The sequence below is a fragment of the Saimiri boliviensis genome, chromosome 2 (genome assembly GCF_048565385.1).
Source record: "Saimiri boliviensis isolate mSaiBol1 chromosome 2, mSaiBol1.pri, whole genome shotgun sequence".
NCBI lineage: Eukaryota > Metazoa > Chordata > Mammalia > Primates > Cebidae > Saimiri > Saimiri boliviensis.
Genome location: NC_133450.1, coordinates 46,457,636 through 46,470,791, shown reverse-complemented (window position 1 = coordinate 46,470,791; position 13,156 = coordinate 46,457,636). Strand labels below are relative to the sequence as shown.

Sequence of the window (13,156 nt, the reverse complement as noted above, 5' to 3'; positions counted from 1 at the left end):
TATGCCTGTCTCTGAGTTGTTTCTGCCCCTATCCAATTCCACCCAAAGCTCTAAGGAAGCAGCCCAGGTTGTACCTTTTGCTTTTCCATGACTGCTGGTCTTGCTCTGCAGTGGAAGCGGAACAGGACCAGTCCAGGTTAATACTGCCACCTGGTGGGCAGTTTCAGTCACAAGCTTGAGTCTTCTACACAAGTTCTATCACTATTGGGGAATTGGCATCCTGATATAGTAGCTATTGTTTATTGAATTACATGAGGAAAATTTTACTATTCTTATCTTTCAGATGAGGAATTAAGGCTTAAAGAGTCCCTGTGTCTCACTAGCAGTCTCTCTCCCACTATGTAACCAAGCAAAATACACAGCTTTGTAGCTATTTCTTGGTTCCTGTCAGCCAAGCTGCATTTTGAGGAAAGGGTACATTTTGGATGGAATGAAAAGCAAAAATGGCTTTATATTTATTCAGTCTTACAACAAATATTGATTGCTTTACTAGGTGGCAGGTACTGTGCTAGGTGCTATGGATACATTGTTGATAAGGTTGGATGCTGTTCGGAGATTTTTTAGTCTAGTCAGGAAGCCAGGCAATAGACTAGGCAATGAAATGAACTGTGATAAGGTGACCATGGTGGAGTGGAGTACACTATGGCAACATACAGCAGGGGTAGCTAACCTACTCTTGCAGTCTGGGAAGGCTTCTTCTGAGAGGGTGTAATGTCTAAACTAAGCGTCCCCAAACTTTTTACACAGGGGGCCAGTTCACTGTCCCTCAGACCGTTGGAGGGCCGCCACATACTGTGCTCCTCTCACTGACCACCAATGAAAGAGGTGCCCCTTCCTGAAGTGCGGCAGGGAGCTGGATAAATGGCCTCAGGGGGCCGCATGCGGGCCGTGGGCCGTGGTTTGGGGACGCCTGGATTAGGGAGTCATCTGTGTATACAGATGATAAAGTCTTGGGGGATGAAAAGGGCCTTCGGAGACCCCAGCTCCAGTTCAGACTGTAGAGAGGCCACCCTGAGGTCATGGGCACTATTGGAGCATGCCCTATTAGCATATGTGTCTTCTACTTCTTCCCCCTTCACTCATCTCTGCTTCCAGTTATCCCTAGAAAACACAGGCTGTTCATCCCAATTGTGCCCATTGTTACCACCAGCACTTGCATGGGCCTCCTTTAATGGCTTCTCAACGTTTCTTAAGATTTACTCTCCCATCCTCACCCCAAAGGATCAAAGCTTCCAAATATTACTAGTCGTGTGGATATTTTGGATCTAACTGGAAGGAAGAATCTAGGTTCTCCTTTCCCAGCTGAACACAGGAAAGGAGGGAAAACATCATGGTTAATTCTGAAGATGTTACTCACATCAGGTTCTAGATGCAATCTGATCGCTCCCCTGTGTTACCAGTGCTTCGAGTCCTCCCTGCTTCCAGCCTGGTAGGAAACTCTCCTCAGGATCCTAGAAGAGCTATGGCCTTGACCAGGGAAACAGAGACTGATTCTCAGGAGAGATGAGGTCAGGGAGACAATGCAGCTAGGACAAAGAAGCCAAATCCGTTGTGCCAAATTAATTTCCCAAAAGATATTAACCTCCTCCCCTTCCACATTCCCTAAGGCTACTCTAAGATTATAAGAGGTGTTCAAAATGTTGAGATGAAAATAATATGCATGACTTGTTTGCATGTAATCTTCATACTCATTTACTATCTAAATACAAAGGAGTCATTTCCTTCTCCATTCTGCTTATTCCGCCCCTTGTCCCTGATGTTCTAGTCTGGGCAAAATTAGTTGGCTGGTTTTTTTGTTTGGTTTGGCTTTTTATTTTTGAGACGAAATCTCAACTCTGTCACCCAGGCTGGAGTGCAGGGGCCCGATTTCGGCTCACTGCAACCTCCGCCTCCCGAGTTCAAATAAGTGATTCTTTTTTGCGGGGGTGGGGACGGAGTCTCGCTCTAGTGCAGTGGCGGGGATCTCGGCTCACTGCAACTTCCGCCTCCCGGGTTCAGGCGATTCTGCCTCAGCCTCCCAAGTAGCTGGGACTACAGGCGTGTACCACTACGCTTGGCTAATTTTTTATTTTTAGTAGAGACAAGGTTTCACTATGTTGGTCAGGCTGGTCTTGAACTCCTGACCTCATGATCCGCCCACCTCGGCCTCCCACAGTGCTGGTATTACAGGCGTGAGCCACCTCGCCCGGCCACCTCAGCCAGGGTTTCTTTACCTTATTCTTGATCCTTCTAAAATAGTATCAGCCTTTTTTCCATCCTGATCATTTTCACTTGCAATTTCCTCTACATGGCCTTTCTTTGCTTCCTCTCAAGTTAATTCTTACTCTGTATCACCAGTTTTCAGTGGACCAACCAACGGGGCAAGGTGTTCGCTAGTCCTAAAACCAGGCCTTGGATCTCCATAGTCACCTGAAACGTTTGCTAAAAATCTCATTTGCAAACACCAGGGGGTGTCTATCCCTCTAACTATCCTACCCTTAAGGTAGAGATTAGTCCTAAACCTTTTCCTCACCCGTTTTCACTGCTTCTGCACTAGATCTCCTTCCCTCCTTCTCAAAGTAGAAATTAGTCCCATTTTCCCCACTCCTTTTCACTGCTTTTACAAACGCAAAATTTCTCCATCACAAAACTTTTTGAGTCCACAGAAGTTTTTAATTGCAGTTTATCTCTTTGGCTCTCATTCTCTCTGGACAAGCTTGTCTTTTTTTTTTTTTTTTTTAATTTATAAAATATATTTTTTCATAGAGACAGGGTTTCACCACAAGCTTGTCTTTTCCTTTGTCTGCGCACCCTTCGGCCTCTGCATCGCCCACACTCGCCTTTGCTCCCCAGCTCTTCCTTTCGCTACCTGTCTTCCACCTCTCCGTGGGCTTCGTCGTCGTCTTTCAGGGCAGTCTTTACGTGCACGTCTCTGAACCTCTTTATGCATCTGCCTTCTTCTCTCTGTCTTCCTCTATATGGCTTTCTCCTTGTCTCACCATTTCTGTGCCAGTCTCTCTCCATCTCTCCCACAGTCCCCAGGCTGGGAACAAAGTCACGGCGCTAGCGCAGAACATGCCTCCGATCGTCCGGTCGCGACCGCGACGTTCCACCATGCCCCTCCGCGCATTCCAACTGCGGGCAAAGAGTCCCCGGCCCCTCCCCCCGCACTCTTTCCTGTTCCAATTCTTGAGTGTTGTAGGAGCAGCTGCCACAACTGCCCCTGCCCGCCTCTCACGTCCAGTCCGCGGGTCTCCAGCTCCAGGGCAGTTAGCGCCAGCGCCCCCTCTGCACACACCAGCGATCCCTGCGCGGACACCCCCGGCGCTCGCGCACACACCGCGCTCCGCCCTCCCAGGAAAGTAGATCCGGCCAGGCAGACAAAAGTTTGGGACAGAAGTTCGGTCTGCTGCGAGCGTGAGAGTGAGGGGGCGGGGGCCGGGGAGAGTGGGGCAGTTGGGCGAGTCGACGCGTGAACAGATAGACCTGCGGACCGGACAGCCGCGGCCGGAGGCCTTGCCAGCCCCTCTGACCCACAGATGCGTGGGGGGACGCAGCCCCTCCCGCCGGGGGATGCTGTGCGATTCCTGGCGCCGGGCATCCGGGCAGCCAGCTAAGCCCCTGTGCCTCCCCTGTGCCCCTGGGGATCCAGAGTCCGGCTGCAGGGAAAGAGAACCGGCCGCAGAGACGCTGCAGGGTGCTGGGCGGGGAGGGGACGAGAGGCCCCAGGCCCGAGGGCATGGAGCGGTTAGGAGAGAAAGCCAGTCGCCTGCTGGAGAAGTTCGGCCGCAGAAAGGGTGAATCTAGCAGGTCTGGGTCTGACGGCACCCCCGGGCCGGGCAAGGGGCGCCTAAGTGGGTTGGGGGGACCTAGGAAGTCAGGGCCCCGAGGAGCTACTGGGGGACCTGGGGATGAGCCGCTGGAGCCGGCCCGGGAGCAAGGTTCCCTGGACGCTGAGCGAAATCAGCGCGGCTCCTTTGAGGCACCGCGCTACGAAGGTTCCTTTCCTGGGGGGCCGCCGCCCACCCGGGCCTTGCCTCTACCTCAGTCATTGCCCCCCGATTTTCGGCTGGAGCCCGCGGCCCCGGCCTTAAGCCCCCGCTCCAGCTTTGCCAGTAGCTCGGCCAGCGACGCCAGCAAGCCGTCCAGCCCCCGGGGCAGCCTGCTGCTGGACGGGGCGGGGGCTGGCGGAGCTGGAGGGAGCCGGCCCTGCAGCAATCGCACCAGCGGCATCAGCATGGGCTACGACCAGCGCCACGGGAGCCCCTTGCCCGCGGGGCCGTGCCTTTTTGGCCCACCCCTGGTCGGAGCGCCGGCAGGCTATTCTCCCGGAGGGGTTCCGTCCGCCTACCCGGAGCTCCACGCCGCTCTGGACCGACTGTACGCTCAGCGGCCCGCGGGGTTCGGCTGCCAGGAAAGCCGCCACTCGTATCCCCCGGCTCTGGGCAGCCCTGGAGCTCTAGCCGGGGCTGGAGTGGGAGCAGCGGGGCCCTTGGAGAGACGGGGGGCGCAACCCGGACGACACTCTGTGACCGGCTACGGGGACTGCGCCGCGGGCGCCCGGTACCAGGACGAGCTTACAGCGTTGCTTCGCCTGACGGTGGGCGCCGGTGGGCGAGAAGCCGGCGCCCGCGGGGAACCCTCGAGTATTGAGCCGTCGGGTCTCGAGGAGCCGCCAGGTCCTTTCGTTCCGGAGGCTGCCCGGGCCCGGATGCGGGAGCCGGAGACCAGGGAGGACTACTTCGGTGAGTGAGAGAAGTGGTTAGGGGCAGGAAGGGACCTGTCATCACATTGGGTTCTCTTCTGTCCCGACGGCCCAAAGGGCCGGTGCCCCGGGGTCCCCCAGGTCCACGGTGGAGACGCGGGACTACAAAAGAAAGTAGAGGGAGGGATGGGGGCGGCACCAGAGCACTGACCCCTTCCCGCTGGGTTTCAGATAAGCCAGGGCTCCTTATTTCTGCTAAATTCAACCCTCCTGGAATCTCGTGAGTCCGTTTCTCAAGCACTGGAGCCTCAGTTTTTCGCGGCAGAAGACCTCTTGGGGAGGGGACCAAGTGGGGCAGTGAGGGCGCATCCCCCCCATCCTTCTTCCCCCTTCACTGCGGTGCCCCTGGAGGTTTGTGCGCGCTGCGCCCCCACCCGGGCCCAGGCTCCGCCCGCAGGAATTCAGAGAATGCGCGGGTGGGGGGCGGGGCAGGATGGCCGCGTGCGTGCCGACTCCTGCCCGGGCGCTCCAGGTGCCCGCGGGCGGGGCGGCCGCAGCTGTGTGGCGGAGGGGTGGGGTTCGGGGACAGGGGGGTGCTCCCTTGCACTCGCAGAGTAGTGGCGGCTGTCGGGGAAATGGAGGCTGGAAGGCAGGATGGAGCGAGCGCCCTGGGACGGAAAACAGGGACCCAACTGCTGTCCCTCCCCAGTCCTGTTGGCTAGGTGCGTGCGTGGGCGTCTAATCAGAGACCCAGTAGTACCAGCCTCTATTTCCCCTATCCTCCGGAAGTTATGGCAAAAGCCGTGACTACTGGGACACCATTACCTCTGGATGGATAACGATCCTGTGTTACTGCCAGAAAGAACCTGGCCTCGAATTCTGGCCATAACCTCTCAGAATTCAGGCTAGAAGTAGCGCTTTACTTCCTACTACTGTTAAGGAAACCAGGTCGCTGTCTTCCCTCCCCCTACTCTTTTCATGAGATGTTGATTGAGTATTTGTCTTAGCTGTGAAGAACATTAGGGTCTTGAAAGATCTTTTAGCCAAAATTCACAGGCAGTACTACACACGCAAAAAACTTCTAATCTGATTGTGATTAGAGAAAGTGGCAGGCTTATCCCCTAAGGGCTGTGGGCCTCTTTCACTTTTCCAAGCATCTCTTCTCACCACCCATGCCTCACTCCTGGACCCCATGCTATAGAACTCTGTGGCTAGAAAAGTGAATAGGGAGAGGAACACGGCCGGGAGGGATGATTGGGTAGGAGGTTCAGAGGTAGCAGGGCTGCAGGCTACAAGGGCGCTGCATAGTTCTACTCCCAACCTCCACCCCCATTCTCTTCCCCACCTCCAAATCCACCCTGAGAGGAAAGTCCAGAGGAGAAGATGCTAAACCACTTTGATCAGGGGAGACTGAATGTCAGGCCCCATTTAGCAGTTTCGTTTTGAGGCCCAGGAGAGGTGGCTAGTAAAGAAGTCTTTTTCGCTGAACCATTAGAGCCAAAAGGAAGAAAGGAACTCAGAAAGTGCAATAAAATGGCAGGAAGAACCTAGGTGTAGATATGCTGGGTTAGAGGAGGGGAGGCTGAATTGCCTCAGCAGTTTCGTTTTGTCTTCCCATAATGTCCAAGGCTTCCCAAAGAGTGGCTCTGACAGGACCCCCTGGCATGGCAATCTAGGGCAGATCTTCACTTCCATGAGGAAGCCACATTTTGAATTCAGAGATGGGGGCTCCTTCTCCCTAGGGGTCAGGTTGCCCCCTTTGACAGAACCCCAACATACCCCTTGTGTCCCCCAGCCCCAGCCTGACTGTACCCTCCTTTTCCTGCCCCTAGTAGGGGCCCTCTTCCTTGGCTTCAGCCTTGCCCAGCTGCCAGAGGGTGGGAGCAGGACAGGCCTGGGCCCATCAGTTGCTGCAGCTGCTGCACAGGCTCCCAAGCCCCTGGGCAAAGACTGGGATGGGCCCCAACAGGCAGGGAGTGTGGCAGCCTGCCGAGGGGGAGAGGTGGGGCGGGCCCGTTGGGATCTGCTCCCCAAAGACAGGCCCTAGCCCTCACTCATGGACCTGGAATTGGGGAGTGGAGGGAGGGAAGAACACACCCAGGAAAGGCGAGTGCCAGAGCCAGGTATATGTATCTTAGCAGGGGATTTTGGGGAAGAGCAAGCAGTTCAGTTCTGTGCTCCTCCCATGATGGAAGGTGGCTGGGAGGCATCAGGGGCTTTGCCACTCTCCCCCTTTTCCTGTGCAACGCTGGTTCCTGGAACACACCCTGCATTCTCAGTAGCCACCTCCCCACAGGAGTCATGCTCACATGGTTCCCCTCTGCACAGAGCCCTCTGCTGAGCCAGTTCCTTTTCTCCATCCTTGGAAGTCTGCAGCAGAGAGAAATCATTCTGTAACTGAACAGCAGCTTGTCTGACTGGTGGGAAAAACTGAAGTCCCAGAGAGGCTTTCTGGGCCTAGCATTCTTTCTCTAGAAAGTTTTTTCAAGTCTGCTGTGGACTCGCATTTCTGACCGTTCGTCCCACACACTGCAGCAGAGATCATACCTTGCCCGTGTGGTCTTTTCTCCCCAACAGAAACTAAGCATTTAAATGCCAGGGACCATATCTTCGACTTTCTCCAGGTTTCCTCAGGTAGTGGTGCTGTATCTGTTGAGTAATTAAACAAAAACGGATCTGCTCAGCCAAGATCTTGCTGTATTCCATTACCTGTTATCTTCCCTTCTCAGAAGGGAGCCCATCAAAGGGAGATTGTGACCCCTGGCACATCAGGAAAGAGTAGTGAGGAAAGCTTGGGAATCCCTGGTTTTGACCTGGGGGAGTACAGTGTGACTCTCTTTTCTCTTCTCAGGCACCTGTATCAAGTGCAACAAAGGCATCTATGGGCAGAGCAATGCCTGCCAGGCCCTGGACAGCCTCTACCACACCCAGTGCTTTGTCTGCTGCTCTTGTGGTAAGTGTAGCCCCAACACTCAAGCACCCCCTCCCCTGCCCACATATACACTTACAAGTGCTCTGGGGAATGGGGGAGAGCTTGTGCCTCTTCATTTGCTCACAGAGCAGCTGTTGGATCCCCACCAAGTATCTAGAGGTCCGCAGCTGCTCTGCCTCTCTTGCTTCCCTGTCTACGGTCTACCTGGCTCTCTCTGCCCCATGATGGGTCTCCTTTCTGGAGTCCCTCCTTCCTTCCTCACCTCTGTTTCTCCCTCATGCCTCCCTGCTTGCCCATCCTGGACTCGCCTGGCCCTCCAGCTTCTTGGTGGGGCTTGGTCTTGGGCAGCCAAGTTGCCTGGGGCGACCGTGAAAGACTGGAATGTAGGGAGGCGGGGGCAGGCTGAGGGAGTGGGGAGCTGTCGGGGGCGGAGAGGGGGGTTTTCTCTTGGCTGGTCAGAGTTCAGCCACCTCGCTAGAGTGCAGGCCACCGGGCCATGCCAAGCTGATGACATCACGCTCCAGGAATGCCTGCCACTGTTAGCTCAGGAGGCCCACTTGGGAAGGGGGGATGCTCCCAGCGGCCTTAACTGCCCCCCCTCACCTCCCTCATTACCCCCTCCCCACTGCTTACCCATTCTGATTCCTTTGCTAAACCTTTAATCTCCTATCTGCCTGTCCGACTCCAGCACTCAGCTTTTCTCACTCTCCCAGTTTCTGCCTGGTTTTTAGGCTCATCTCTGTCTATCCTTCTGTTTATAGGGCCTCTTCTAACTATCTCTCTTTCCCTGTCTTTCCTCCCCTGTATCTCATGAGCATCTAAGTCAGCTTTCCTAACCCACTGGACACAGCTGGAGGTGGGGATTTTGATGGGAAGATGGCAAAGGTGGGGAAATTGCTCATGCTTCACCTGTTCTCACTCCTCCCCAATCCCTGACAATTTAGAGACCTGGGAGCAGTTCCTGGGTTTTGGTCACATGAGGAATGATCCTGCCTTGTCTGCTAGAAGAAGATCCAGTGTTGCCTCTTACCCCAGAGACTCTGGGTCTCCAAGCTTAGGGAAGCAGCCTCATACAAACAGGAAAGGGGACCTGCTTTGCTCCCAAACCAAGCACTTTGTCCTCCTGCAGTAACTCCAGTCCTCAACTCTGTGGAGTCTGTCCGTGGAAGGAGATAGGGCTCTGAGAGCAGCATAGATACGCTTAGGCAAAGAGGCTTCTAGGTTGAAGGATCCCAGACAGTAAGGCCTGTAACAATGTGATTCTCTCTATGCAAATCATATAGCACCTTATTAAGAGCTCCTTTATCATGTATTTCAGCATGTGGTTGGCTTCACTCTCCCAGGTGGCTTCCTGTGCACTGGAGAGGAAGGCAGTTTGTTTAGGGGAGGGTTGTTAGGGGAGGGCCCTAGGAAACTCCTGAGGAGGCAGGAGCTGGAGGAGCCGCAAGCAGAGGAGAGGAGAGGAGAGGGGAAGTGGCTGGAATGAAGCCAAAGCAAATTGGAATTGCATCAGATGGAACTTTTGTGTGGGGAAGACGGATAGACAGCAGTTAGGAGGACAAGCACAAAGTCCAGGCTGGAAAATATTATGCAGCATTGGGGAGCAGGGACTCCAGAGTGGGAGAAGTCTTGCACCTGGGCTGTGGGATAGGTTCCAGCCCCTTCTCTGCTGTTTCTAGGACGAACTTTGCGTTGCAAGGCTTTCTACAGTGTCAATGGCTCTGTGTACTGTGAGGAAGATTATCTGGTGAGTAAGGGTCACCTGGACCTGGAATTGGTTTCCATCCTGACCGCCTTCTTGGTGGCCTATTGGAGTTCCACCCATCATCCTCAGTTTGATAACAGCCTCCCTTTGTCTTGTCTTTTACTTTAGTTTTCAGGGTTTCAGGAGGCAGCTGAGAAATGCTGTGTCTGTGGTCACTTGATTTTGGAGAAGGTAAGTAAAGTGCCTTCAGCTGAGACTCTCACTGTGCAGCTGAGGAGTAGAATCGGGGACTAAATGGATACTAGAGAAGGTTGAGGGAAGAAGACTTTCACCCCATTCCTCCCCAGAGCAACTGTTTACAGTGGCTTCCCTCTGCCTTTGGGATCAAGTCTGGGCTCCAAAGCTTGTCTTCCCGGGCTTCTGTGACCTGGCCCCTCCCTAATTCTGCAGGCACAGCCAGGCCTTCCAGCCTGAGCTAGGAGTGTGGAGTCTTGCATCTTTTTTTTTTTTTGAGACAGCATCTCACTCCAACACAGTGGCATGACCTCAACTCACTGCAACCTCCACCTCCCAGGTTCAAGCGATTCTAGTGCCTCAGCTTTCCGAGTAGCTAGGACTACAGGCATGCGCCACAATGCCTGGCCAATTTTTGCATATTTAGTAGAGATGGAGTTTTGCCACGTTGGTCAGGCTGGTCTCGAATTCCTGGCCTCAAGTGATCCTTCTGTTTCAGCCTCCCAGAGTGCTGGATTACAGGCGTCAGCCACCGTGCCCGGCCTGGGGTCCTGATCCTGAGTCTTCATCCCCTTTCTGCTACTGGTTAGAATCACTTGAGACTTAGTTTTCTTTTCTGCAGAAAAAGAGAGATTGGATTAAATCAGTGATTCTCAGTCATGGTAGCCTAGTATATCAGCTGGGAAGAACTAAAAAAAAAATACAGTGTTTGGATCCCATCACCAGAGATTGTGATAATAGGTCTGGAGGAGGGCCAAAGCATTGATGTTTTTTAAAAGCTCCCTAGGTGATCCTGATAGGCAGCCAGGGTTAAAAACTACTGGCCTGAATGTTCTCTCAGGCATTTTTCAGGGTTTCTGCCTCCATTTTAAAACTTCTTTCTTCCCCCACATTACATAGCATTGTTCTAGGAGGATAGCAGGGGGTTGGGTGAAGTTAATGGGTTAGTAAGGAGCATAATGGGCAGCTGGAGAGCTGGGACTGGAGGGAGACTGATTCTCTTGCTACCCCATGAGCCAGATCCTACAGGCAATGGGGAAGTCCTATCACCCAGGCTGTTTCCGATGCATTGTTTGCAACAAGTGCCTGGATGGCATCCCCTTCACAGTGGACTTCTCCAACCAAGTATACTGTGTCACCGACTACCACAAGTGAGTCCATCCCTTGGGATGCAGTGTGGAACTGGGTCCAGGGATCCCCCAACCTGAGCTCATCTCTGCCCTCTCTCTTTCAGAAATTATGCTCCTAAGTGTGCAGCCTGTGGCCAACCCATCCTCCCCTCTGAGGTCAGTATGTCTGGGTTCTCCTTCAGGACAGCCAGTGCCACTGTCTCTGGGGAGGGAATAGGGACATGCTGCCCAGCCTCCCTCCGGAAGTGAAAGTGCCGAGGAATGTACTCTGAACATTCCCGTGTGACTCTGCTTCTTGGGGTCACCACCCTGACCCTAACATCCGGGCCTGGACATGTCTGAAAGTCAAATTGGGCTCAGGCTCCATATCGTCTATCCCAGTCCAGAGGAGGAGACTTTCTCTGAGGTTGAGGTCACCAGACTGTAGATGTAGGGGCTGGAAAAATGTGGGAAGAATCCTCAATACTGGCAGGAGGGGGTTGGAAATGATTTAAGCTATGTGTACAGGATGTGTCTATGGAGAAAAGCCAAAGCCAGTGAGGACCAGATATTGTTGGATCCCCTTGTTCCCAGCCTCGCCTACTTTATTTATTATGCCTCCTGTCCCTTTCCCTTCCCTTTGCTTCCCCCACAACTGGAAGACTTAGGTAAGGCCAGGGCTCTTGTACAGATGGGGGCAGCCCAGTGAAGGAGATGAGGAGAGTTCTGATAGGATTTGCAGAGGCATATTAAAGCTACAGGTGATTGCAGAGAGGCTCTAGGGCATTTGTGTGATCTTCCCAAGGGGTGGGAGGGGCTGTATATGGGGGAAGGGTAGAGGTGAGGCAACATGCTGCTCTCATCTCCATGGGCGTCTGCGTGTTTCAGGGCTGCGAGGACATTGTGAGGGTGATATCCATGGACCGGGATTATCACTTTGAGTGCTACCACTGTGAGGTGAGTGTTGGGGTTCAGAAGCGCTGGAGGGGAAGTGGAATTGGGGAGAGGGGAGGAGTCAAGTCCTACAACAACCAGATATCTTGGGAAGAGGTGGACGGCATGGGAAACCAGAAAGGTACCGTGACCTATCTTCAGTCTCTTTCTTGTCCTCCAGCCACTCTCTCTGGTCCAAGTTGCTTAGTCCTTTCTGAATCTGACTCTCCCAGAGCCAGGACTTTCTAAGGCTAGGGTCTCTGGTTAAACTGCTGTCAAGACAGGCTTGTCTTTCTTGTATTTCTGCTGCAGCAGCGACACCTGGTGTCCAGCTGAGGTACCAATATTTTCTCAGATTGCTCTTCCATCCCTTCCATCCTTCCCTCCCCCATCATTTCTTCCAGTTATTAGGAGTCGGGTGCTGAGCAGGGCAGACTCCTAAGATGCCCTCAGGGTCCAAGGCGCCTGGGCTGAGGTGAATTAGGTGCCTTCTTCCCTAGGACTGCCGGATGCAGCTGAGTGATGAGGAAGGCTGCTGCTGTTTCCCTCTGGATGGGCACTTGCTCTGCCATGGCTGCCACATGCAGCGGCTCAATGCCCGACAGCCCCCTGCCAACTATATCTGAGCTTCAGTCACTGCTGCTGCCGTCGCCACCGCTGACAAACTGCTCTGGCCAGTGGGCCCCTCTGAGGCCAGCCAAGGCAAATAATGCACTCTACAGGTCTGGCAGAAGAGTCCTCTGGGGAGGACCCCAAGGCCAGAGACCCAAAGATCATGACATTCCAAATGGATTGCGGAGGAGAAACTTTATATTTACCAGGGTGGGGGTGACTGGCCTTTTTTCCATGTGTGCAGCCTGAGCTTAGGCACACACAGGAGGGTTCCAGTACTTTCTCAACGTCTGATTCTGTATCTTCAGTACATATATATATATATATATATATATATATATATTTTGTTTGTTTGTTTGTTTTAGAGATGGGATCTCGCCGTGTTGCCAAGGCTAGTCTTGAATTCCTGGGCTCAAGCGATCCTCCCACCTTGGCCTTCCAAAGTGCTGGGATTACAGGTGTAAGCCACTGTATCTGGCCTAGTATGTGATTGTTTATGAATCATGCAATGTTCTGGTCCCAGATTCCAAGAGTAGAGGACCTAGCTTTAAATCAACTAGTTTCAATGAAACTGACTAGAAACAAATCAAAGTGTATTTCTCCCTTCAGCTCCCCCAAAACCCAGAGTTTTGGGGTTGTGGTTGATGCAGTGTGGGACCCCTCTGAGAGGTGGCAGTTCTAGGGTGGTGAGGTCCTGCTAAGCAACCAAATTTAAGCTCCTCACTTTTTTGTGACACATAGTGTCAGATAGGGGGTCTTCCAGGTGCTTACCACCATAAGCACCTGTATCTGGATAAAGAGGCAGAAACTCTGAACCTCATTAACGAGTTATTTCTTGGCCTTCTTCTAAGGACTAGGAGAGCTCCTCATCTATCTGCTGAGAATGGGGACCAGCTCTGAGTGGGCTTGCTGCCTGTATTCCTTGTTTCTCAGGGACTCACGTGGGT

At 53.4% G+C, this 13,156-nt stretch overlaps 1 protein-coding gene across 1 annotated transcript; it reads left to right on the top strand.

Moving 5' to 3' along the window:
- Positions 1 to 3,416: 3,416 nt before the first annotated feature.
- On the top strand, positions 3,417 to 12,616 carry AJUBA (ajuba LIM protein). Its single transcript, XM_003924327.4, has 8 exons — positions 3,417 to 4,724; positions 7,536 to 7,637; positions 9,296 to 9,363; positions 9,490 to 9,552; positions 10,576 to 10,706; positions 10,790 to 10,841; positions 11,553 to 11,621; positions 12,098 to 12,616. Exons 1-8 carry the CDS (start codon positions 3,719 to 3,721, stop codon positions 12,221 to 12,223), a joined length of 1,617 nt encoding a protein of 538 aa, XP_003924376.1. The 5' UTR covers positions 3,417 to 3,718; the 3' UTR covers positions 12,224 to 12,616.
- Positions 12,617 to 13,156: the final 540 nt, after the last annotated feature.